The sequence below is a fragment of the Rhamphochromis longiceps genome, linkage group LG16 (genome assembly GCF_057381845.1).
Source record: "Rhamphochromis longiceps isolate RC_006_pf linkage group LG16, R_longiceps_female_GT1.1, whole genome shotgun sequence".
Taxonomy (NCBI): domain Eukaryota; kingdom Metazoa; phylum Chordata; class Actinopteri; order Cichliformes; family Cichlidae; genus Rhamphochromis; species Rhamphochromis longiceps.
The window spans coordinates 38,907,583-38,935,203 of NC_140572.1; the positions used below are offsets into that span (position 1 = coordinate 38,907,583).

General features: G+C 41.7%; 1 protein-coding gene across 1 annotated transcript in view; it reads left to right on the forward strand.

The window, feature by feature from the left end:
• LOC146651660 (uncharacterized) overlaps nt 1-27,621 on the forward strand; it is a 57,344-nt gene that overhangs the window by 1,497 nt on the left and 28,226 nt on the right. Inside the window, exon 2 of the mRNA XM_085385388.1 lies at nt 8,817-8,994. Within this exon, the coding sequence (XP_085241514.1) occupies nt 8,817-8,994 (178 nt within the window). The remainder of the gene's footprint in view (nt 1-8,816; nt 8,995-27,621) is intronic.

A 27,621-nucleotide genomic window follows, 5' to 3' on the forward strand; every position in this document is an offset into this window, starting at 1 on the left:
CTCTCCATCTGTCAGCTGCTGCTGGCTCTTCCTCCTCCTCTTCCTCACACACTGCTGAGTTTGTCCTGGTGGATCATCAGGGCTGCAAAGCCTCACAGATGATGTGCAGCAGTGGGTCCCTCAGTCTGTCCTCACTCTGGACACTTGCAGTCGTCACACATGGAAATCAAATGTGTGATAAGCTGCAGGATTCAAACACAAGTGTAACTTATAAACACATGTTCATACTTTTATTCCACAATCAGAGAGAAAGAAACAGAGAGAGAGTGCAGGACAGACAGACAGGTGACAGTCTCAGGTGTACACACTGCTACACAACAGCACAGAGAAGCAGGATTTAGTGTTTGTGTTATTACGAGTGTAAACAAGAAGAGTTCCAGATGGTGCAGTGGACACATGTGTGACTGCTGTGATTAAAGCATCTTTCTTTCAGCTTAACGAGTGAACCGTCAGCTCGTTCAAACACACGTTAAAGTCCGTTTGGCTCGACACCACCGAGCAGAGGCAGCAATATAACACAGCTCACATTAACAGTGCAGTGGATCCTGCTTGTGCCGTGATGTTCAGGACTGCAAACCGAGCAGCATCACTGACTTTCAGCCTGTTGTGTTTGTGGATATATGACTGACTTTAATTATCCACAGAATCATCACATTCTCTGTAAGATTAAGGTCGACTATTGAACGGCGTATACTTTAAAGTAAAGGCTTTAAAATCAAGTTAGTACAAACGTCACTAATGTCACATAACTTTGCCGACATGTGGCCAACAGCAATGTTTTAATGTTCTTCGTTATTAAACAACATAAATAAGTGACATAATATTCAGTACTTACTTTTGACAGTTCACTCTTCGGCCGCTCCCTTCTGCTGTATTTTGTGGCAAAATTATCCACACCCACCGCCGCGCTATGAATTGTGGGATATATAGGACCACGAAGCGTGCACCGGACCACGCTTGATATTTGGGGAAATCGTCTTTTCCTGTTTGTCATGTAGGTTCCACTTGTGTCTCTCTCCCTCTCTTTGTCTCCCAGTTTTTGTCTCTCCATGTTTCCTGTTTTATTTTGAAAGTCTTGTTTCCATGTTAATTGTGTTTAGTTTTGCTTCCCCTGTGGCTTCATGTTCATTTGTGTCAGCTGTGTTTCCAGGTGTTTCCACTTCCCTCATCACCCTCCTGTGTATTTCAGTCCTCTGTCCCTCTCTGCTCAGTGTCAGTTTCAAGTCTCAGGGTTCTTCACTGTTCAGGTTCATATTCACATGATAGTAGGGCTGCACGATTTTGCATAAAATGAGAATCACGATTTTTTGCTTAGAATTGAGATCACGATTCTCTTTTCCAGTATAAATATTTATTGCACTTATTAACTGCACATCAACTTCGTAACAGTTGAGACTGAACATAAAAACAATAAATAAACATAAAAACAACAAATGTCTCACGTTTTGTTGTTGCTGCAAAATGTTGTACTGCTTGTAATTCCGTCTCCACCGTTGCTCGACGCTGCGTGTACAGAGCAGGTAGTGCAACAATAGAAAAATAGTTGCGGGACGGCACTGTGTAGCGTTTGTCTAGGGTGTTGATCATTTTCCTAAATCCCTCGTTTTCACAGTGTTGATGGAGCCATATCTTTGGTCAGGTGATAAGTGATAGCCTCCGTAATGTCTTTGTGCCTGCGGGAGGTCGACGGGTAAAGAGAAGCGCTGTGTAAGGTTCCCGTTATTGGTGTTTGGGTGGTTGACCGGGACGGATTTTCTCCTGTCACTTTATCGTCATCCCTGACGTGCTCTCCGTTGTTGTTTCCCTGCTAATTTTAGCATCACACGGCACAGCTTCTGTATCACGTGGTATAAGGCTCCGCCCTTGTCATTTGTTGAGCAGGAAGAGTGAGCGCTTGTTTTCATGCAGAGTACGTCCCGGATCAAAATGCGGTACAATCGTCGTCTTTTTTTTTTTTTTTTAATCCTTGTCATTTGGAAATGAGATCGCACATAAGTATGAATCGAGATCGCGATTTTCTAACGATTAATCGTGCAGCCCTACATGATAGTCTTCATGGTTAGTTTTAGGTGGTCCCAGTTTAGGTTTTAGTCTAGTTCGGCCTCCGCTTGCGTAGCCTTTGTTTGGTTTTTTTGCGTACAGCCTCAATAAGCAGCCCGCTGTTTGTTACGCTTTAGTTTTCACTCCTGTGTCTGCTTTTGGGTCCACACCTCAAACACACCTGCCCACCCAGCTGTGACAAATCCTTCAGTGATGGTATGTAAAAGTACGCTGGGATCAACATAAAGTATATTAATAGATATAGTAAGTTAGAGCACGTTAGAGATTCGTGACAGTATTTTGGATATACGCAAAAAGAAACACTCACATTGGTTTTATAATGAGTTCTTGAGTCATTAGACATAGACTGTTTTAATGACTTATGACAATAACATATTGCAAACTTATCAAAATGACCATTAGTCCCGTCAGTGGGACAGACCAAAACAGAGCAGAGTTAACTCATTCACTGCCAGCCATTGGCAGTGAATGAGTTAAACCCATTGACTCATTCACTGCCATTGACGGCTATAGACGTCAATGGCAGTGAATGAGTTAAACCCATTGACTCATTCACTGCCATTGACGGCTATAGACGTCAATGGCAGTGAATGAGTTAAAAACACACTGACAAACTGTCATATGTATCTAATTAAAACATGACACTGACCTTTCATTCGTTCAGACTCTCAGATACTGAGCTTCACCTAAACTACGCCCTTTGAAATGCTGATATGTTTGTTTTGACTTTTGCACAACTGAGAACTAGATTAGTCTTTACAAAACTAACCTAGTCAAAGAGCATCACTCCACATGGTCAGCGTGTTCACTCATCATCAGACTAACAGGTTAAATGTAACCGACCACACCCATGTTCATTCATCTGACTTATTCCTTTATTTAAAACAAACATACTCAAAGATAAAAAGTGTAAATATTTGATTTTGTGGTGTTAACAGGTCATCAGCAAAGGTGACCCCATCTATAACAGCACAGGTACTGGCAGGTGCTGGTCTGAACTATTCAGGTGATTCTTAGTAAAATGTCACAGTTTTTCCAGGAGTGGGTGTCGAGCAAACTCATCTCAAGGTCAGACTGTAACGATCAGAGAAAAGCTCCATAAAGGCGCCATTAGAAAACACTGAACAGGTGCTTGTTTGGAAAGGATGCACGGAAAGCCTCCACCAGTACCACCACTGGTAATAACAAAACAATAACCTCAAACCTGGACCGGATGCTGTAGATGACCACTGCACGGCAACACATCAGGTGAAGTCAGGTCTCACTAAAAGCTGCAGAAAAACAGTGATTGATATGATTAACATGTTTCATCAGTTGTTCTGATGGCACAAACAGGTTTATGACCGAAGAGACATTTTAGCCAGAAAACTAACATCTGTTGAAGGTCAAATGAGCATCTTCCCAGCAAGATGACTTTCTATTAGACTTTAACCTTTAATTACATTTAAATTTAACCTATAACTCTCTCGTTAATCATACTAAGAGCCGATTTACAGCTTCCGCATCCATCCCTGTTAAATACTAACTCAATAATGACATCTACCCACTGCACAGGGAAAAGTAGGCTTACTGCAATTAATTTAGCAACTGTGACAACTAGGCCATATGGTAGCAAAGAGCCATCTGCATAAATGAAGTTTCATCATATTGCACATAACTTTTGTTAATGCCTAAAGAGCAGAAAACATGAATGAACTTGTGTTTTTTGAGTTTTGAGATTTTTAAAAAAGTATATTTCACAGTCAAATCTGTGATGTTGCAACAGATTCAGTTTCATTTAGCTTTATTTCTACAGCACCAAATCACAACAGCAGTCGCCTCAAGGCACTTTTATATTAACAGATTTAATCACTGCTAGCATAAACACACTTGTTTGTACACAGAGTTCAATTTTTCAATTCAATTCAGTTTTATTTACACAGCTCCAAATCACAAGAACGGTTGCTTTGCGGTGCTTTCTGTTGAAAGGTAAACCTACAATAACACAAAGAAAACAAACCCAACAATCGAATGACTGATGATTGAAAACAGGTCAACTTTGCATGTTCTCAAATCCTTCCACCCTTATTCACTGTGAGAAAGCTGCATCAGTACAGATCAGATGATTCATTCTGGGCTGAACCAGGTCAAAAAGGGAAACTGTGACTCTCTCTTTAAACTGACTGAAGGACTGATGGTAACACAAGCAGTGGTGTTATAAACGAGCCCATTAACATGAGCACGTCTTCATAATTCTGAAATGCGAGCTAATAATCCAGACTCTTGTATTTTGAAACAGCAGAGACGTTTTAATTTATAACCCTTTGCAGAACTTGTAGATAAAACCGTACCTTTATGTTCTGCAGATAACAGACTGATTCAAACAGCTGTGGAAGATGTAATTACGGTTCCTTCACTTCTCTCGTGTAATAATGTTTCAAATGAGTCGTCCGCTAAAGGCTTTTAGCACCTTTGTGCTGTAAAAATGGTCCCTGCTTCTTGGCCTTCTATTGAAAACGCTGTGACCGGTTGATGCACATCATCAGTCCTTCTACTTTATCACTGCGTGCGTTCATTTGTCAACAGAAAATTGCTCTGTCCATTTTCTGCACCGCGCTCATGCTGTTGAACAGTGCAGCACAACCACCGGCTTCAGATTAAAACAGCCTCATCTGCACAGCATCAAAAGAAGAGCGGGCTGGTCCGACAGGAAACAGAAAAGCCGTCAGATCCTGAGTGGACACGTTTTAGAAACGAGCTTTGCTGCAGTGGGTAAAAATAAACTTTGCAGCATCACAGCTAAACTCTTTAGCATCTTACAACAAATTTACATTTCTGTTGCTGTGCTCCTGGGAGCAAAGTCATTCTTAACAAAAGAGCTCAAAGACAAAAGATTTTCAGCAAGTACCAGAATAGAAACCAACAAACAACAAGTTTCTGGGACAAAATGACTCAGCAACAGCCAAACTGTGATATAGCTCCCGTGGTGAGAACAAAACAGATGTAACAGTAACCGCCATCACTGTGAATACATTCAATGAAGCTCTGGAGGTCGCGTAACAGAGCTAAACAGTAGGGGTGCAACGATATTCGTATCGATATTGAACCGTTCGATACAGTGCTTTCGGTTCGGTACGCATATGTATCGAACAATACAAAATTTGTAATTTATTTTATCAACTTTCCTTCTGACGATGCTGTCTGTGTTGAGCGCTCAGTGAATCTGCATTCGACTACTCCGCCTAGGCTCGACAGTGCAGCCTAGGCGGAGTAGTCGAATGCAGATCCACTGAGCGCTCAACACAGACAGCATAGTCAGAAGGAAGAGCGCAGGGCAAGCTAGCGAGACAGAAGTTAAGCTCTCCTTGCAACATGGACCTCCCCCACCCTCATTCAGATCTGGCGTTTGGAATTATTTTGGTTTTCATGTGACGTATGACCCTGAAGGTAAGCGAGTCATGGACTAAAGTAAAACAGTATGTTGGATGTGCCATGCAATGCTCAATTACATGGGTGGGAGCTAGTGTGTTAGCGCAGTTAGCTCGTTAACGTGTTGGCCGTCTAGCCCCATGCACGGAGCGATCGGCGGTAGCTCGTTAACGGAGATTTGCCGTGTTGTGGCGTTAACGTCATTTCAACGAGATTAACCTGAAAGCACTAGCGGGAACACAACGAATATGACTGCACATTTACACCGACATCATCCCAGTGCAAAGACAAGTGGAAGCAGACAAAAAAAAGCAAGCATGCTACTAACTTTAGCCGAGTCATTTAGACAGCTGTTAGCACGTGATTCTCCTTATGCTGCTGAGAATATAGCCCAGAAGAAGCGTATAGTATAGCTTTTATTTTGGAAAGAGACATTTCTCTGTAATAAACTCTCTTTTCCAAAGATGAGTGATTCCTCAATCAGATACAGGGCTCGCAATATCGCTAGCCCGACGTCCCGGAGCTAGCGATTTTTTCAGTCGGGCTACCAAAATCTATCTCTGCCCTGCCCGTCGGGCTATTGTAGGAAAAATATATGTCAATGCTTTTGCATTCTTTCAGAAATGTAGCTGGGTAATTATGTCATTGGCATCGGTGAGCCACTGTCAATATGTGACATATTGAAGTCGCGTTTGAATTTGCGCTTGTTTTTTTGCTTTCACTTTGCAATGACAGCACTGATCTGTGAGTGATGATAATTTGTGCACCAATTCCTCTGACATCGTCTTATTAATCGTTAGCTTACTATGCAAACATGACAAGTGAAATCTCCCGCAGCTTAAACATGTGAGAGGTTGATCGCGCAGAGAATCGCTGAGCTTATGTGAGTCCGTGTGTAAAAGCATTTCAGTTCTGCTGAGCCAAATAAGACAGGTCAGGGTGAAGAAGTGACAGCCAAAGAAAAGCTTACCACAAAACGGAGAAGTTATGACAAATCAGACTATAAGGCAAAAAGAAAGTGCAGCTTTATGGTTTCATGGACAAAAGAATTTCTGTGGCTGCAATATGATGAGCTAAATAACCAGGGCTGCACATAAGTGGTCCGCAGGTGCGCATTCGCTGTCAAAATAAAAAACACACACAAGGGTTAGGGTTAAATTTAAAAACTGTACTTTTGAGTTAAAATATATATTTATAATTTTAATAAATGACAAATTAAAAATGCATGAACATTTTTTTTGTATCGAAAAAATATCGAACCGTGACACCAAAGTATCGAACCGAACCGTGAATTTTGTGTATCGTTGCACCCCTACTAAACAGTCGTATCGGTGCATCAGTGCTTCCTTTCCTCACACTTACTAAATATAATAAGCACATTTTATCAGTGGAGATGGTCTCTGGGAGTTTTATGCCTTTTAGCAGCTGCTGTATGCACAAAGAGCACGCAGCACCCTCAGCTGAACATAACAGATTATGAGGCATGTTTGGCTGAAGAAAGCCGCTGGTTCAGGGTTATTTGCTTGAGGATGAGTATTGTACAAGTCGCAGAGTCAAAGATTCATCAGGAGGATAGTGTAGTAAAATTCTTCAACGCTGGATCACTTGGCTAATGAGTCTGCTGGGATTTCCAGCTGCCTTCGCTAAACCATACCATGTTTTTCTAAAACCATTAAGACTACAGCAGAACGTGGCCGTCAAAGTGTTTAAAAGCCAGACAGGTGGTCCACTGAGAGGGAGAGTATTAAATCCATACTCGGCACTAGAAAAAACACAGTTGTATGAAGGTGGTCCAACTTTGCTGACATCTACTGGAGTGGTGCCCACAAGGTCAATCATTTCTCTGTGCTCCAGCTCTTTGTGTCGTGACTCCTTTTACATTTGTTCACAATCAAACACACTTACTGTCTTTAATCATCCTCTCACATGAAGCAGAGAAACTGGAAGGATCTGCGATGTACAAAGAACATGCCTTTCATTGATTATCTGCAGCACTCAAACAAAAAGTAGTTTCCAGTGTTAAAAGCTTCATGCTGTGTCTCAACTCGGGGGCCACATCCTTCGGAGGCTGCATTTGTAGGCTGATTACATCACAGTGATGCAACGAAGGCTGTCCAGATAAGTAGACTCCAGCCAAAGCGTCCTCCTTTTCCCCAGATTTGAAGGATGGGTCGGGTGTATCCTTCGTGGTCCACCATATCCCAGATTGCATAGTGCGGCTCAGCCAGTTCCAGTTTTCAACAATGGCAGCAGCTACATAGTTTTAATATTACTCTTTCTGGGTCACCAAATACATTTTAAGTTATTTTCAGGCGAGCGTGTAGCTGTGCAAACTTCAAATATCTGCTCGAGTTATCAAGACATCACGTATTTGCAAAAGTGCTTCGATGTTTTCGGAGGCGTCTGTTACCCACCAGCTGATAGCCAGCCGGGAGCTCGAGGTTCACTAGTGTTTGTCGGCTGGAGTCGATGAAGTTGGACAGCCTTTGTGGCGTCGCTGTGACGTAATCAGCCTACAAATGCGGCCTCCGAAGGATGCGGCCCCTTCACTGGGACACAGCTACAGCCTGTGTTTGGCTAAACAATCGCTCACACTGGACGTCGTTTCCACTGCTGTCTCCAGCAGGTCACTGAATTTGTAACGAGACTCATCTTTCTTTCATGATCGGTACGGCTGACGCAACATTTCCAACTAACCAGCGGACAGACAGAGATCCAGTAATTGTGTTTCAGAGTATTTATCACTGTAATGCAAATATTCCACTAAAGGAAAACTTTGAAATGCAGACTGCAGTGTGATAGAAACACTTAGGAAATGTGTTTATGTGATTTAGAAAGCAAACCTCAGCCGTATCAAAGCTGCTCTGTGCTGAAGGCGCACAGCGCTGAGGAAAGCATGAGCTCTTCTTTTATTGTGATTTGATTTTGCTGTGAGAGGAGGAGCACGTGGGGAAAAGACCAAAACAGAGGCTGAAATAAAAACGAGCTCTGCTGTATTCTGTCCTTTGCTGTGGCAGGACGCCTATTATAAATGTAGCTGTCTATTATCAGTTTTATGTACCGCTGTCGCTCTTTTCACATTCTGTGTACAATGGAAATGAATTTTTTGGCCTTCATAGTAAAGGAAAATTGATAGAGCTGCTGCTTTTAAAGGAAATTGCAGATTTTCAAAATGTGGTAACCATTATTGAGACGTGGTAAAAGGCTTTCTTTTTAAACTGGGTCCTTTGGGCTGCACTTTTGGAACTGCCTATTATTAAGAAAACATGTAAGTGGTGGACTATAAAAAAAGACAACTTCTTCTCACATGCAGGATTTATATTTGAGTTTTATCTTCCAACCTACAGGTTAGTCTGACTTCAGTAGATCCTTCAGGTTCTGAAAGAGATGCCGTAAGGTGCAGGCAGGCGTGCTCTGCTGGTGCTGTGGGATGGATGGAGCTGAAGGTGACTGCAGATGTCTTTGAGGTCCACACCAAGAAAAAAGCAATGGAAACATTTTTGGTTGCATTTCTTATTGACTTGGGTGAGTAATAACCACAATCAAGATTTTGTTTTCAATAGAAACGGTTGAGATGTCATAACCCTGTATTATCAACTGTATTATCTACAAGTACAGTAGATAATACAGTTGAAAAAATCAAATAAAGGCCAAATTATAATTAAATGAATAACAAAAACTATCCAGGACATTTGATGCAGTTTATTTCTAGTAGCCAGTGAACAGCCGAGCTGAGGTCCAGGGTGAAACCAAGCCTAACCTTTCACCTGTGACATTCACAACACACGTTATGTTTGCTTAACCCAAACCTAGCAGAGCAGTTTTGGTCCCTAAACGTAACGACGAACAAAGAAAAATGAAATGTCAAAAACAGGAGTTTGTTAGGCCAAACAGTGCTGAGGTTATTATGGAGATGTTTGATGATTCAGTTGATCCACCAGTTTAATAAACACTTCATATATACATATGCATAACTATGAAAGGAAACGTATGTTATGTGTCCCAGTTAATAAGATGGGAAATCTTGGGCAAATATCAGAAATGACTCTTGATTCTGATTACAGGTAAAAACGACTTACTCATTCTGACGTTGGTGCATCGCTACAAAGTAAAAGCAGCAGCTGGTATTGAAACAACCATCCTTGGTCGTTATGTAGATTTCTCTCAGTTGCTGATATCGATGCTCAGAATAATGTGTTAACGAGAGAATTTCAATTTGACTCATTAAACAGCACTTCAATCTAAAAGCTTTGATTCGGTTCATTAGAAGTTTCAGTTGTGGGTGAAGAATTATTTCTGCTACGATTCATGTTCAACTCATGTCCTGTTTTAGTTGGAGGAACTTTCTCTCTGAACTTTCTGGCCTCTTGCACAACAAACAGCATCACACTGAGTTTGTCTCTATTTTCCATATTCTAGACTTTTTGTTAGCAAAAGGCAGAAAGAGGCTCAACACAGATTTACTTTGTGACGCTCAGTTTACTGATTCCAGGAGCAAATAAATGACTTTGATGTGGTTACTGTTTCCAATGATCACAACTAACTGATCTGATTTAGAGGATTGAAGCTAACTTGTTGTTTCCTTTGTTTCTAAATGACTGTGAAACTTCGACTTGTCATGCTGCACACCGAGGTTCAGTCTGGAGAAAAAACTATTTTCCAGTGTTTCTGCTGTGAAATGGCCCGGGGCACAAACTATTTCTGAAGTATTTCACAAATGGAGGTCGCGTTTAAAAACCTTCTTTGGACAGAAAGGATTTTTTAATACTGCTTAAAACTATTAAATCATTTCACATTTAGGATATCTTTAAAAATTACACTGAAATTTTAAAGCAACACATTTTAATCTGTGTGGTTATGTTATGGTAGGTTTACTTATGAGTGATAATGTCACGGGTTGAGATTAAGGACTGGACGTCCACAGTCCAGTAAGTCCATTAGAGCACTATGGACTGCTCCCGGTTCTCCACTGTTACGGCTCGGTGCGTCTGGGCATATTTTTGAGTTTACTGTCCCATCAGAGAGACGATTCACAGCAAACACGACCAACGTTAAAACTGTTTGCAAAGATACAAAGTTACGAATTCAAACATTCAGTGTTTGTTACATTAAAATAATGAAATTATTATTTTCAGAAGCTTTTTTTGCTGCTCGTCTCCTTCCAGCCTGAAAACGAGCTCAGAGCTGGTCAGAAATAACACAGTAACTGTGCTTCAGGGTTGTGACTCGTCAACTTTCTGTGGAACAATTACTGCAATATTATTTACAATGATTGTGTTGCTATAGTGACACAGCACCACCTAAAAACTTACATCTATAACTAACTACACATTTCAGGCTTGAATCATCATCTCTTCTGTTCTGTCCTCACTTTATTATTAACATGTTTATAGACCTTCAAAGTTGATGCAGATTCCTGTGACATGTTACAGGATGGAAATGTTTCTGAAAACATTTTTAGATGCATGTGAGAAACTGTGTGTTTGTCACTTCAGTGGAAACCTCAGAATATTTCCAACAACCAAACTCAGTTAATTTTTAAGTGATTGGCTTTCTGATGATTTTAATTTTATTAGTAAATCTCAACAAACGAACGGCAACAACGAACTGATTGCAGCGTTTGATTAAAGAAACTGATTTTTGTTTGTGCTGATGTCGCAGAGAAATAATCACGTGAAGTGGCGATTCATCTAATGTTACGAGTGGAAAACAACCAATTTATTTATGCTGACGTTCATATTTAATTAAGCACGTTTAAAGTCGTGTGGTTAATTTTTAAACACAAATCGTCACCATAGTCATGAAATATCATGCTAGCTGTAACGTGCAGTATGTAGATGCTCCGTGTGCTGTTTGCTGTGTAGAACTCAGAGTTAAACTCTGTAATCCATCTTCATAAATGTGCGTATGCAACTCCTCTGATTTAAAATAAATAAATAAATAAATCTTTCACATCTACAAAACTTCCCTCAGAGTCGATGTGCACATTTCAAGGTTTGGAGCAACGTTTGATGTTTGACTCCTTCATTCACTGGTTTGCATTGCTAACAGCCTGTGAAAGCTGCTGTGGGTCTCCAGCATTGTAAAGTTGGAGAAAATGACCTCTGCTGATATGAGCAGAGGTTACTACAAATTTACATTAGAAAGCTTATCTTAGAAACTGAGGGCGTCGAGTTCAAAAGAAGTGGGTGTTTGTTGCTGCAGCTTCATTAAAGTGCAGCCCGTCAGCAGAGCCTCTGCAAACTTTACCAAAAAGCCCAAAATGACAAAAACATGGTACTGTACTAGGAAACGCTGCTGTTGGGAACATTATGGAAAATCCTGACTTATATTAGGGGTTAAAGGTCAGGACGTTCTGACATCTGCCTGTTTGATTGGTTTCCTGACTGATTCGGTCTAAAGTGCCGTTTTATCACAACCAGAACACGTTGTAACCTGAAATAAATCGATGATGGTTAGGAAGGTTTTCTGTTTGCTTCTGCTGTTATTGTGAATATTACACCAAGAAGGAAGGAGAGCGTTGTCCTTTCTGTATTTAGTTGAGCGCTGCTGAATTCTTCAATATCAAACTGAAGAAAAACTGGGATTGATTCGATTTTATAAAATGTGAGCAGAAGTAACAGTGTTCCAGATTCTGTGTCAGTTTGCGTGAGGCCGGTGGAATCACTGTGATGAAGATGGAATGCAGATTAACATCACGCCGCACATATCGAATGGGAGCAGACAACTGTAATCTCATTACCATATCAGCTTCGGGGTGTAGTACCTGTGGAGACAGAAATTAAAATGAGATTGCTGTTGGAATCGTGCATCAACATCACAGCAGGACTTTTTGGCGCTGACACTTTGCATATTCCTCCACAGGTGACCAAACAAGACATGCCTCATGTCGTGTTTGAAAGGAGAACTTGAGCAGAAAGCGTTGGGCTGGTGACATTTTAAAATCTGCACTCTGACGCACTCTCGATGCCTACTTGGCACTGTCACAGTCCCGAACAAGCACAGGCTCACAGCTCGTACCGTCAGCGTCGCAGGCAGGATCGAGCACGTGTAATGTTAAGATATGACGTGTTAACAGAGAGACAGTGTTGTCGAAACAGATCATCATTATATTATCAGAAGCATCCTTACAGTAGCCTCTCCCAGATGGGCTGGAAGCCTTTTCCATGTCATGCCTTTATGCAATCACTCAAGCTGCTGCTGTTTGTTGCCAGGAGTGTTGTGTGCAGATCCTGAGGATCAGTATCCTGCTCTCCTGATAACTGCGCTACAAGATGTACGCACTATGCACTAGTCAAAATCTGAGCGTGTGAAAAACGCAGTTTTCCTGCTGGTGAATACGTCTGCTCAGACATTTATTTTGATGAACTGCACGGACGGTGATGAATGTATTTGTCCCTTTTATGTGATGGCAGCTTTGACTCTTTGTGCTGTGATGACCAGGTGGCAAATTCAGAGGCTTTGAGCCAAGAACTGCATTTTCTCCAAGGGACACTCCGGCTTGACCCGGCTTCCAGGAGGAAATTAACACGTATGCAGGCTGTTACAAAAACAGTTTGGGGGGGGTATTCATGCTGATTTCATTGAGGTTCAGCATTATTGACTTGGCCAGTTTGACTGGCAGGTGTGCAGATTAGAGGCAGCTGTAACCAGGATCTGTCTGGCAGGCTTCACCTCCACTAGTTCAAGTTACACAATTAATATTAATGTAATAATCATAACTTTATGGTGGGAAAGAAGAACTCCTTTTTTAACAGGAAGAAATCTCCAGCAGAACCAGGCTCAGGAAGGGGCGGGGCCATCTCAACACCCGTGTTGGGGGTTGAAAAGAAGAAAGATAAAAGAAGAGGGCACGGAGAGACAGGACTGAGTGAGAGAGGAGGAAAACTGAATGACAAGCTGCAGCGGTGTTTAAACGTGTGGAGAGAAAAGAGGTGAGAGGAGAAGAAGTGATCAGGTGGTTCAGGGTCACCTGATCACAGGAAACCCACAGGAGAGGGTGTGACAGCCGAAGCTCCGCCTCCAGTTCTTCTCCTGAAAGCTTTAGGAACCACAGGTCGACCTGCAGCCTGAGAGTGAAACGCTCTGTCAGGATAACAAGGTTAAAGGAGATCTTTGTAATATGATGGGACCATGTGAGACCCTGTAAGTGAGGAGAAGGATTTTAAATCAACTTCTGGATTTAACAGAAACTAACGTGGGAGAAATGATTCCTTTTCCTAGTCCCTGTCAGTCCTCTCGTGGCACTATTTTGGATCAACTGAAGGCTTTTTAGGGAAATTTTAGAACCTGATAATAATGAATTACAGTCGTCCAGCCTGGAAGTAATAAATGCATGAACCAGCTTTTCAGCATCACTCTGAAATAGGATATTTCTAATTTTAGAGATGTTGCAGCGATGAAAGGAAGCAGTCCTACATATTAATAAGCGCATTAAAGAACATATCCTGATCAGAAATGACTATAACAGTGTATCTGCACACCATAATAATGTCACGTCTGGTTGGACACCATGTTCCTACGATTTAGAGGGCCAAACATGATCCAAGCTTTATCTGAAGCAGGAAGTAGAGAATCACAGAAATCCAGGCCTTTATATCTTTAAGACATAATTGTAGTTTAACTAATAGATAATTAGGTAGCATCTGCATAGCATTTCAAATGCATTCAGTGGGTTCTTACAGTATTGTCTAAGGGAAGCATGTAGACGTTCCTAGCACAGAACCCTGTGGAACTCCTTAGTGTGTGAAGAGCACTTCCTCTTTACATGAACAAACTGTCTGTTAGATTCAAACCATTGGATCATTTATTTCCTTTAATACCAATAAAGTATTCTAATCACTGTAGTAAAATACCGTGATCAGTGTTACTGAACGGTGCAGTAAAGTCCAACAGGACGAGCACAGAGACGAGTCCACTGACAGAGGACATAAGATAATTCTTATCTACGACTTAAACTCTTCAAATAAACATTCCTCGAGTCATCAGTGAGCTCTGTGAAAACTGATTTTTCAAGAATTGTAGAAACAGGAGGAAAGTTGGAGATTAGTGCATAATTAGCTAACAGAGCTGGATCACATACTTTTTAAGTAGTGGTTTAATTACTGCCAGCTTGAAAGCCTGTGATCCAATAGAGATAAATTATTATCTCAAGAATGATTGAAGTTTGTAAAGATCGATAGGCTAAACAGAGTCTGAATATCAGCTCTTATAAAAGCTGATTAATGAATAAATATGTTTCCTCTAAAGGTTAAAAAATTATTTTAGAAGAAATTCCTGAATGAATAGTTGTTCAACACAGCTGCGACTCTGACCTGGAGACGACGCAGATAACAAACCTGTTTCTGTTTAGTAACATGTCCAACCGCAGCTTTACAGACGGCTCTGCTTTGTTACAGCAACAAACTGTTTTTTCATGCCAAATGAAAACATTTGAAATAACTACAAGGCCACTGTCTGCTTTAAGGTGTGCAGTTATAGCAGAGAGTCAGTCCTCTGAGTATCTACAGTCATGTGCAGGGAGGGTGTAAAAGTACTCAAAAGGTAATCGACGTCTGAGTAATGTTTAGGTAGCTGCTCCACGCTGTGTTGGCGTGTGGCACGCACCATGACGGCAACGATGGAAACATTCGAGTTTACTGAAATAATTTCACCTGTGTGATGTAATCCACCACTGTTAAGAAATGATCAGACAAACGAGGGTTTCCTAAAAACCACTGTTCAATGAGTGAGTGGGCTCTCTGACGTTCTGAGAGAAGCCAGTTAAGTCCGATCATAGATTTGAAGCAGATTTTCTACACACGTTAAAATCACTCATTAAAAGTATTTCATCTGAGCTGAGCACTAAATTAGATAAAGTGTAAGAAGTCGTACAGAAACTTGGAATAATGGACGAGGACGATAAAAACAAATAAAGCTGTTTTTTGTGTTTACTAAGACTGCTGACCCTGAAACATGGCAGCTGGAGAAAACCTGCACCCACCAGGTTCAGGTTCATAAGTCATGAGGGCGTTCTAGTTACCGCAGACATTGCTGAGCTTAACCTTCCTACTTTGTTGTCATTAAGCAGTTTAAACTAACTTTTTCCTTTTTACATGGCAGCGTGTTGGTCCGACGCACAGCATGTTTGGAGATATACTTGTTGTAGCTGTTTACTGCCACCAGGGGGCAGTCTCAAAATCCTGTGAAACAAGCAGTCTGTGTGCTGCTTTTCTGCCTGTGCTGAACTGACGGGACTGTCTGTGTTTTAAATCTGCCTTTTTTAAAATTACTGATATTTTTCATGCTTCTCCCTCGTCATGATCAACTCTGCCGTAACAATCGTTTTTCAACGCGTCGTTATTTGACCTACACATGTGCCATCCCTTCTCTCTGCTTACATACCTATGCAAATGGGCATGAGCGGGGTTAGAAGAGTCCTGCCTGGGCAAACATCTGCTGAAGTGTAAGGAGACTCTGCAGCTTCGAAACAAGAGCGCTCTTCCACAATTTGTTTTCATGGATTGGAGGCAACGTGAACAGCGATGCAGCATCAGTCATGCTAGCACCAGCTGAGGGACGGTGGCATCCTCCTGCACTGTTTGCTGACTCAAACACTCATTTGGAGAGTTTGTTCTTAATGTGACCATGTACAAAGCTTCCATCTCTCACCTCTATAGTTCATCAAATTTCGCAAGCAAAGAACATGACTGGGGCATGTTCAGAAACAGCTCCGACGATGACGTCAACGTGTTTACGGAAGCGGTTGTGGGATTCATCGGGAAACTAGCGGATGATACCGTGGAGACAAAGACTATCACAACGTTTCCCAACCAGAAGCCGTGGGTGGATAAAACCATCCGCGACGCTCTGAGATCCCGCACCGCTGCCTACAACACGGGACTCATGACGGGGGACATGGACCCGTACAAAGCCGCGTCATATAACGTGCGGAGGGCGGTGAAAGAGGCGAAGCAGCGCTACGGGAGGAAACTAGAGTCACAACTCCAACAGAGTGACTCTAGGAGCCTGTGGCGGGGACTAAGGACAATAACGGACTATAAAGCACCAACAACCGGTATGACGAACGCGGCCGTGACTCTGGCAGACGAGCTGAACACTTTCTATGCTCGCTTCGAGGCTGCAGCTAAGGTCTCCAACAATGCTAGTGTTAGCGGCGCTAACGGCTGCAGACAGGAAGATACTGCCAGCACCGGAAACGTGCTCGTCATCTCCGAGCATGAAGTAAGGAGAGCCTTCAAGAGAGTGAACACCAGGAAAGCAGCAGGACCAGACGGCATCCCAGGTCGTATCCTAAGAGACTGCGCATACCAGCTAGCTCCTGTGTTCACTGAGATATTCAACATCTCTTTATCTCAGTCGGCGATCCCCACATGCTTCAAAGAGTCCATCATTGTTCCTGTCCCGAAGAAACCCCACCCTGCTTCTCTCAATGACTATCGCCCTGTAGCCCTCACCTCAGTAGTGATGAAGTGCTTTGAACGCCTGGTCAGAGACTTCATCATTTCTTCACTACCAGACACACTGGACCCACTACAGTTCGCTTACCGTCCAAATCGTTCCACAGACGATGCCATCTCTCATCTCCTCCACACATCACTCACTCACTTGGACACTAGAAGGGGGAATTATGTTAAAATGCTCTTCATAGACTACAGCTCTGCATTTAACACCATAATTCCCTCCACACTCACCACCAAGCTGGAGCATCTGGGACTCAGCTCATCTATGTGTCAGTGGATCTCCAACTTCCTAACTGGCAGACCACAGGCAGTAAGGATGGGCGGACATGTCTCAGCCTCCACCACTCTCAGCACTGGAGCCCCCCAGGGGTGTGTTCTGAGCCCCCTGCTGTACTCTTTGTACACATATGACTGTGTGGCCACTACCAGCTCCACCACCATCATCAAGTTTGCTGACGACACCGTCGTGGTGGGCCTGATCTCTGATAACAACGAGACGGCCTACCTGAAGGAGATTAGGAATCTGGAGAACTGGTGCCAGAGGAACAACCTCCTTCTAAACGTCAGTAAGACAAAGGAGCTGATAGTGGACTTCAGCACTAAGCAGGAGAGGAACTACCAGACCCCCGTCATCAACGAGTGCCCAGTGGAGAGAGTGGACAGCTTCAAATACCTCGGAGTTCACATCACACAGGACCTGTCATGGTCCTGTCACATCAACACCGTGGTGAAAAAGGCCCGACAGCGTCTCTACCACCTCAGACGCTTGAGAGACTTCCAACTGCCCTCCAAGGTTCTCAGGAACTTTTACTCGTGCACCATAGAGAGCATCCTGACGGGAAACATCTTAACCTGGTTCGGGAACAGCACCATGCAGGACAGACGAGCTCTACAGAGGGTTGTGCGGTCAGCTGAGCGCACCATCCGCTCCGAGCTCCCTGACCTGCACTCAATCTACAGCAGGCGGTGCTGGACCAAGGCCAGGAAGATGGTGAAGGACCTCAGCCATCCCAACAACAGACTGTTCTCTCTGCTGAGGTCAGGAAAGCGATTCCGCTCCCTGAAGACCAACACAGAGAGACTGAGGAGGAGCTTCTTCCCGCAGGCGATACGGTCTCTCAATCACACCACCACACAGTACTGACCCACACATACAGTTCTTACACACACACTGGACTTTCTGGACTTTGGTTTTGCACAACACTGGTCACTATATTCTTCATTTCCAGTTAATACTTGTACAGCTGCTGTTATTGTGTATATATTTATTTATATTTAGATTTCTTCATACATTCTTATATAGTTCTATATTGTGTATTTTGTTGTACAGTTATTTTATTTTCAACTTTGATTTATATATTTTATCTTATTCTTCCCAGTTAAATTTACCCTTCATTCTAATTTGTGTTGTACAGTTATTTCATTTTTAACCTTAATTTATATTCTATTCCTTCCTAGTTAAATTTACCCTTTTTAATTTTTCATATTTATTTCCTATCTTATTCATAGCCTTTCCTTTTTTGTTTTCTTTAGGTCACGAGCAGTTGTCCAAGCATTTCACTACATATCGTACTGTGTATGACTGTGTACGTGACAAATAAAATTTGAATTTGAATTTTGAATTTGAGCGGCAGTAACGTGTAATCCAATTAATTAATGAGTAAAGTAAGGGATTACTATTGCAAAAAAGTAATTAGATTACTGTTACTTTCCCATAAGCACGCTGCGTTACTGCGTTACTAAACCGTGATTTTGTTTGTGAGAGTGTCTCACGACAATGACGTAAGTACGTGCGACGTTCGTGGCAGCGGCTGTGTGCAAGTCAACAATGGATAATATTTTTGCGTGGGAGGAAAAACCCCTAAACGTCTGAGCGAGCAGTGAGCACGCTGCCACAGGAACGTGACATTCACAGAGAAACCCCCGGATCCCCCACTGACATGACTGCTGTGGGCAAACCTCCACCTGCCCCACTCCTGCTAAACAGGTGACAATAGATTTAAGAGCGACAGGACTCAGAGCTGCTGAGGCTTTGATTTTATTTATTTTCTGCTGTGTTTTACTTGCATCTATTTGAAAGAGTGTAAAAAAATATTTTATTTTATCTGCTGGAATATGCAGGAAATAGGTTTAAATGTTAAACACATTTCTTCAAGTCAAAGACAGCTGCATTTAATTAAATGTTTGCTTAATGCAATGGGAATAAAGTTGAAACTAATGAACCAAGTTTTAAAGAGATGTTTTCATTTGATTACATTTTATATGATGGATTATGCAGAAAAATATATTTGGGCTGAAAGGTCTGTTGCTTTATTACCTATTCAGGTTGTGTAAAAAGTAACTAAGTAACTAATTACTTTTGAAAATAAGTAATCGGTAAATTAACGGGATTACTTTTTTTGACAAGTGATCAGTTACTAATTACTTTTTTCAACCTGCACTGTTCTGTAGCAACAATGACGCAGCGTCGAGCCTGCACTTCCTGGTGTGTCCACTATGTGGCAGTATGAGATGAAATGAATGCCCTCATATTTTGCAATTATCAAGAAGGCTCTAAAGGCCGTTTGTTTTACCGTTACAGTTATGAATAGTTGGTCTGTTTAAAATACCAAAGAAGAGCTTTTAGTTTGGAAACGACCAACATGCTGTTTTCTGATTTTGCGAGGTGACAGCGACACAAATCGTCCTGTAGAGGTTTCACATGAAATCTCTACCAGAAACTTGAGAGATTTTGGTGCTTTTGCTGCCCAGAAGCTTTTTTGTGAAAGTGTTTTTTATATTATCATTGATCTGAAAACCACAAAATGGATGAGAGAACCCACCAACGGCAGCGTGCCTACAGTCATTTTTCATGTCTTTGCAGTTCCTTCCAAAAGAAGACGGTGCCTCGCCCACATACTAATACATTACCAAATAGAAATGTAGTTTATTTTGTGTCATATGCGTTCTTACCTTTGCACTCTTTAGTCCCTCCTCCTATGGATGCACATGTGCTGTGTTTAGCAGGAACAGTTGGACTGATCAGCATTTCTGTGGAAATCACCAGCAAGGTTACTATTTCTGTGAACGTTGGATTTTTCATTTCATTTTCAGATGATATCTTTGGCTTTTATTTTATTAATGGCTTCAACGACTCAAGAATTCTAAACAAAATTCGAGTTCCTTCCAGCATACTTATTTCTATCTGACCTGTATCACATTAGTAGAAACTCAGATCACCACGAAACTGACCTGAATCTGGCACGAATACAAAGATGTCATTGGCAGAGAGGTAAGAACTAATCAGCGACATTCATTTAAAATTGATAGATTGAAAGTAGAATTCTGACAAGTAGGCGGTTGGTTTCATAGCGAGTGTCTAAGAAATGTATTAACCTTGTGCTGCGTTGGAATAAAAAGGGCAGGTGCTGATTAACTGATCAGCACCTTATCTCTGACGTGAAAGCAATAACCAGGTATCATTAAATAGATGAAGAAAAGGGAAAGGATATGGGACCATGTACTGAATAAGCTGCTTAGCAATGAACTGTCTTCAAACCCTGTCAATGAAGATGTAAAGTAGAGGGGAAGGTGGAAGTATCTGCTTCCGAAGGCTTGCTGAAACACGGTGCTACTTTTGTTTCATGGTGCTAATGAGTGACTTTTGGAGGTCTAGTTGAGTTCTCACAGCTTTTGATAAATATTTGATGAATATTTATGACAGCACGCACTTTTATAAACTTGAAGATTAATCTTTTCATTTCACTTTTACTCTCAAAGCAAATGTAATTACAGCGATTTTCCAGAGGCATGCACATGTTGCACATTTGTCTGAGTCGTGTTTCAGTAGTTATGAAATGTGGGTGACATTGCAGGACTGGATGTTAAATGTTACATGTTGCTAAATAACAGATAATAACTTCAAAGCAAATGAATTAAATGTATAATAAAATCTGGGGTACAGGTCTGACAAGTAATTATACAAATCAGGTCTCATCATCTCCCCAGTGTTAATGTCCAAATTGTTGCATATTGCACATGAGCAGAGTTAAAGTCCAGCACTATTCCAGTAGAAGCTTATTTAATGTCGTTATTTAATGTATTTAATGTTGTGTTGCATACAAACACAAACTGGTTTAAAGGCACATTAAGAAACTGTTTAAGGGTACATAGTAGAGTAAACATAACTGCTGTGTAATAACAACCTCTTCAAAGAATTAGTGCCATTAACTTAGAAGTAATCAATACACATTTTACATATTTTCATCATTATTTTCTCCTCTTCCACCGCTGCTCTCTCTCCCCTCACTTACTGGCAGCTCATCCTCCAACATCACCTCTCCTACACTGAAGTCGGGGCTCTGATATATGAAAATGTACATAAACATGCCTATTTTTGCTGGATATGGTCGAAATTACAAGATTTGATTTGATTTGATATACCTTTATTAGTCCCACAAGGGGAAATTTCACAAGGCTGCCGACCTATTGCACGCAATGGCGGCGCCATCTTACCCTCCGACCATACATACATTACACAAACATCACATGGGGAAGACGGGTCAGAGAGGTATAACAATGGAAGATGCACCACATGAGGAAAGATAAGGAGAAAAAATAACTCCCCTCAGACTGAGCTCCAACAGGGAGATCAGTTTGAGAACAGAAAAAACACCTCTGCACATGAAACAACTCTTAATACACCAAAGAAACACATGACAAGCAACAGGGGGGGGTAAAAGGTGAGAGACAGCCAGTGTAGACAGCACATCCAGGCCTGCAGCCTGTGCGCTGGTCTCCTTGATCCACCGTCAGCATCGGAAGGGAATAAGCGTCGAAGGCGTTTGGAGGGGGAGGGGGATGAGTGTGTGATCCACTTTAAAAAAAAGTTTCACTAACAGCAGCTAACAAGAGCTAACAGCGGCTAACAAGAGCTAACAGCAGCTAACAAGAGCTAACAGCGGCTAACAGCAGCACTTCGTTACCCTCAGCTGGTTGTAATGACCTAGTTTTGTACCTCTTACAGGTACTTGCTTGTTGGTTTCTTTATATTTACATTCTCGGGCCTTTTTTGCTGTGGTTATTTGGGTTCTGCTCATAGTTTCAGTTAGCAGGCTGGTAGAACTACAGGAGATGTGAAAGGGTTAACGGGACGTTCAAGTTCAAATTTTATTTAATCATCTAGTCTGTTTTAACCCTCTCCAGGCAGACGTTGCAGATTTGCAACAGTTAAGACCTAACAACCTGATTCCCCCCACATACATATTTTATGAGTTTTTTTTACTCAGAAGTACCACTGCAGGACTTGGTTGTGCATTAGCAACTAAAACTTAATTTGGGTCTGAGAGGGTTATAGACTATGATAATGACCCTGTAGGAATTCTAAAGGCAGCTGTAAGAATTAATATTCAGCCGTTGGCCTGCAGTTGGAAAATAAAGTGGAAATAGCAGAAAGCAGGTTTGGTATATATATATAAGTTAAGCAGGTACCTTAAAATCAGACTGTGGTTCAGTACTGTAATGCTACAGCCATTAAATGTTCTGGGTTACATTCTCACTGGTGCTGTATTGATCACTATGATATAAATGCAAAGACAAGTACAGATTGGAAACATTTTAAACCTTAATGCCAGTGTATGATTATATTTTCTTCTGTCCACAAAACTAATTACTGCAGCGATATTGATTTGTACTGAATGCACAAGTTTCAAAAAAGGCAAAAGAATGTGTTTAACACAAACTGCCTGGGATTTGACTGAATGCATAATTAATCTACGTCATTATTGCATAATATATTGCAATTTTGCGACCCGCTATGAGACTTAAAATGAAAATTTCTATTCTTGACAGTGTTCTAATTTTACGACTTTAAGGTCATCTGATAAAAGCGAGAACATATGAGAAGATGTCAGCCTTTTCCAAACAAATTTCCTTGGCGAGGAGCCCGTGACCCTGAGCTCACTGGGGAAATATCTCAAACCACAGACACGTCGGTGCAGTCGGATGGTACCAAACGTCACAGCGATTACATATCTGAAAGCACATTTCCAGGTGTTTTTACTCTAACAGTACAGATGGACGTCCCACCAACATACCAGGACACGCTCGAGGGCTTTTCGTGACCTTTACGCAGTGTCTCTGCACAGTTTGTTGAGAAGATTACAGCCGCGGGTCTATGATCCTCAACTAATAATAGTCTCAAAGTCCAAGGAAGCAGGTTTTAGTGATGCCCAGTTAAAGCTCGGATCCTTTCTAAAGGTGCCAAGAAGGTGCTAAGGGATTCCATGGCTCATGGATTTGACAACAGCATCCTCTTTCAAGACAATATCATGTGTTATCACAGCACAACAGGCAGGATTTTCTAGAATCTATCACAGGTACAGAGAGCTCTCACCTGTGACTGCCGCTTTGAGACTGATGGTTGGGGCTGAAGGCAGCGGCTGATTCGAGAGGCATATCTGCAGCACTCCTGATGAGCAGCACTGCTTGCTTCTCCTCAGATCTTGGAGCTCAGTCCTTCAAACAGGTTGCTGATGAAGCCCTGATCTGGAATAAAGACTCAGGACATCGTAGAGCCTAATTCTGAGTTATCTCATGAGGTATTTGCCTCCTGTTATTTGTATTTTCTGACCGCGATGAAAGCCTCTCTCCCTGCCAGCTCATATGTAACCTAACCTGTCACCTTTGCTGACAGTGTGGTCCTCTCTCACTCACTCGGAGAAAACAAGAAGAAACTGAAAGGAAAATCCACACATTTTGTTTTTTACAAAAATAAAAACCTGCCTCGCAGTTCTACTAATGCAACAATGAAAAGGAGCTCGGGATGATCAATTATTAAAATGGTTCTACCCTTAATGGCTTTTCGTGGATGTCATTATTGACTCCTGGAGGTGAAATTCTATGCTTCAACTCACATAAATGGAAGCCTGTTAAGATATTATCAAGGGTGTCAATTAATCATTAGTAGTTAATTTTTTATTAACCGGAGGCATCTCTTGACCATTTGAATATGTCTGCACTGGGACGGCCTCTCCAGGGCGTCTCATCTCTGGACCTAAGGTCAGCATAACTGCAGAACATCAAGGCCCATCGTACAGCTGCGCTTTCTTCTCAACATATTTAAGATAATGCATAATGAAAGAAAAGTCATCTATTATAAATAGAAAATAATTTGACCTGCCTACATTTATATTTCAAATTAAATTTCAGCAAAACAGACATTAAAGATTTAAAGCTCCCTGTAGAGATTTTAGCATTAAAGTGAAAAGTAGTTTTATTCACTTTACTTTGCAATTTCCTGTTTGTGCTAATGTGCTTCTGTCACACCTGCACAATCTAATAAAAGTTACTTTTATTTCAGTCATACTGAAATACTCTTAAGAATTTTATAATTGAAAATCAAATAATTGCAAATTGCTCACTAAGTGCAAAGTTAGACTATATCATTAAATGTCATTACTGTGTAATTTGGTGCTTTTCAGAGAATGACTTTGCCGTCAGCTCGTTCCATTCTTTATGTGCTGAGTGACAAAATAAGCTTTAGCAGGAATAACTGACTTCCTGACAGCTCGAACCTGAAGTTCTTACCCAATGAACACAAACGGTTCATCAACTCGCAGCTGATTTGAATCATTTTCAAAGATGAGAGAGTTTGCTGTTGGCTGATGACGACTGTGAATCTGCCTGAAGGCTTTGCTGCTTTGCACTCTGTTCAAGGAAACAACAACAACAATGTTAAAGCAACGCTTAAAAAGGCTCAACACACTGCATGTAAACGTGTAACCTCTGGCTGCGTCCACACTAACACGTTTTCATTTGAAAATTCATCTTTTTCTCTCCGTTTCGGCCTCAAGTCCACACTGAGACTCAAGGAAACGCAGCGTTTTCAAAACGCTCCCCAAAGCGGATACATTTGAAAACGCCGTTTTCGCTTCACAGTGTGGACGGCGGACCCGGAGCCTTTTTGAAAACAATGACACATGTTAGTCATGTGATGCAGTCATGTGACCAATTAAACAAAGATATCGGAGGGCGTTATACAGCAGCTGTTTTGTTTGACAGCCCCATTAAATATCAGTCTGCACGTGCTCCAGAGAGCTCACATTTTTAATTCTCACTCTTTTTTGCAACTTTGTACTTTTGTGTTACTCGCAGCAACAACTCCACTTCTTTGTTAGTCCATTTTAAAAACTTGCTGCTTGTCCTCAACATTTTGCCTCAAATAAATAAGCGGCAGACAGAAATGAGGCAGGCCGAATCTTCTTGTGTTTCACGCATGCGCAGGACTGGAACGTCAGCGTTTTCGATCGTTTCAGTGTGGATGAACAACGCTTGAAAAGGATAATGTGGACGCGGCGCGTTTTAAGATGAGCACGCCGTTTTCTAATCTATCCGGGCTAGTGTGGACGTAGCCTCATGCATGTGCACCTTTACAGAGCCAGTCCTCGGCCTCATTATGCAGCACAGTGTGAATCAGACAGTGACATCGGCAGCACTGAGACATCAGCTCTATGATTCTGAAGATCTCACTCAGTCGTCTGAATGAATAACTCAACCAGGTAAAACATATATTATGTACTTTAACTTCCATCCATCCATCCATCCATCCATCCATTCGCTTCCGCTTATCCTTTTCAGGGTCGCGGGGGGCGCTGGAGCCTATCCCAGCAGTCATAGGGCGAGAGGCGGGGTACACCCTGGACAGGTCGCCAGTCTGTCGCAGGGCTAACACACAGGGACAGACAACCATTCGCACTCACATTCACTCGCACATTCACACAATGGCAATTTGGAGTTTCCGATTAACCTATCCCCACAAGCTGCATGTCTTTGGACGGTGGGAGGAAGCCGGAGTACCCGGAGGGAACCCACGCAAACACGGGGAGAACATGCAAACTCCACACAGAAAGACCCCGGCCTGATGGTGGAATTGAACTCAGGACCTTCTTGCTGTGAGGCAACAGTGCTAACCACCGTGCCACCGTGCTGCCCCACTTTAACTTCTGTGTGATATAAAATGATTTTTCCACTGTAGTTTGAATCATTTTATTTTGGTATTTCTCCTCTATCATCACTGCTCAGCACCTGAAAAATGTCTTTCTCTTGTAATTATCCATAATTATCCATGTAAGGCAATGAGAGACTTTCACATTACACATAGTGTCTCACAAACAGAAATACCAAGGTGGGCCGGTCATGGTGAGCAGTGCTGATGGGGTTTATGGTATTCTGGCACATTTCTGACACATGCTGGGTTTGGTGGGAGGAACCCAATAAAAGGACCATGTTTGTTTGTTTTTTCAAACTGGGTCAAACAGCTTTTTAAAGTTAATGATCTGTGAGAAACTTGATCCACTGATTTATTAATTATAAGTAAAAAAAAGGTCAATGGTTGAATGAATTAATTTAAGGAATTTAATTATTCCGATAAAAGTTTGGAGGTGTTTGGGTCATTTAGGATTAGTCACCTGCAGGTGAAACAGAGGGGACTGTGGGACGCTGAGGCTGAAGACAGCAAGTAATACTAATCTAATCTAATGTGGCAGAGATAGATATTAAACTAAACTTGTTGAAATTCCTGTGCATGTGTGATTAGACATATACAATAACTGAAAGCATTTGTCATTGTGAACAGAGCAGAGTGTCTGCAGCAGGCTTTCACAAAGGTCGTATTTGTATATTCCTGCTGCAGTTGTTTCAGTGTGGGGCCTCAAAGCTGTAAGTAGTTAATAAATGCTTAATTACAGAATATTATTGAGTGTAATTACTGCGTTGTACTTCACAGCTTTGAGTTGTAACCGGCAGACTCGGCAGAGACGGTTTTGTTTCTCACTGAATGCTTAAAAGTGAACAACTTTCGTGAGAGCCATCATAGACATGAATTTATTCTTTACATTTAAAGTTTAAAATGAATGAAAAAGAAAAACACTTTCATATGTTTTATATTCATTGTTAAGCAAAAATATTTCAACTTTTCTTTGAATGTTGAAGCTTGAAAAGTAAAATCAGCAGCTTCAGCGGGGCGATGGATACTACGGGAGGTGAAAAATGTTCTTTGTTAAACCTTTTGCATTAAGCTGTCGTTGTGATCATCAGGATTTATTTTGGCTCTGCAAATGATTCATACAAGGTTACAAAGAGAGTTAACTAGTCTCAGGAGGAAACACAGTTACCAACATTGATGTGCCGTCCATGTTTGTCCAGACTCTTTATGTATTTAATACTTTAAAGGATTTTAATTGGAGGGCAGAGGGGATTTATGACATCATTTCCACATCTGTGTCATGTGTTGAACTTACTGGTTTTTGGTGTGATTTTCAGTGCAGCCCTCAGACACTCAGTGATGTTTGTATCAATAAAGATTTACTATTTCAGTTCTGCTCAACTGCTCGTTAACACAAATATCCACTCAGGCAATCACAGTAACTCCATCACTGATAGACATGCCAGCCACGCCGAGGCAGTAATTCAAACTGAGCATCAGAAAGAGGATAAAGGTGATTTACATGACTTTAAACACGGCGTGGTTGTTGGCGCCAGGCGGGATGGTCTGAGTATTTCAAAAATTCCCGACCTGTTGGAATTTTCCCACACAAGCACGAGTTTGCAGTGAGCGGTCTGGCAAAGAGAGAACGCCCAGCGAGCAGCACGTCTCTGGGTGAACGTGCTTTGTTGATGCCAGAGGTCAGAACGGTCAGGCGGTGATTTGAAA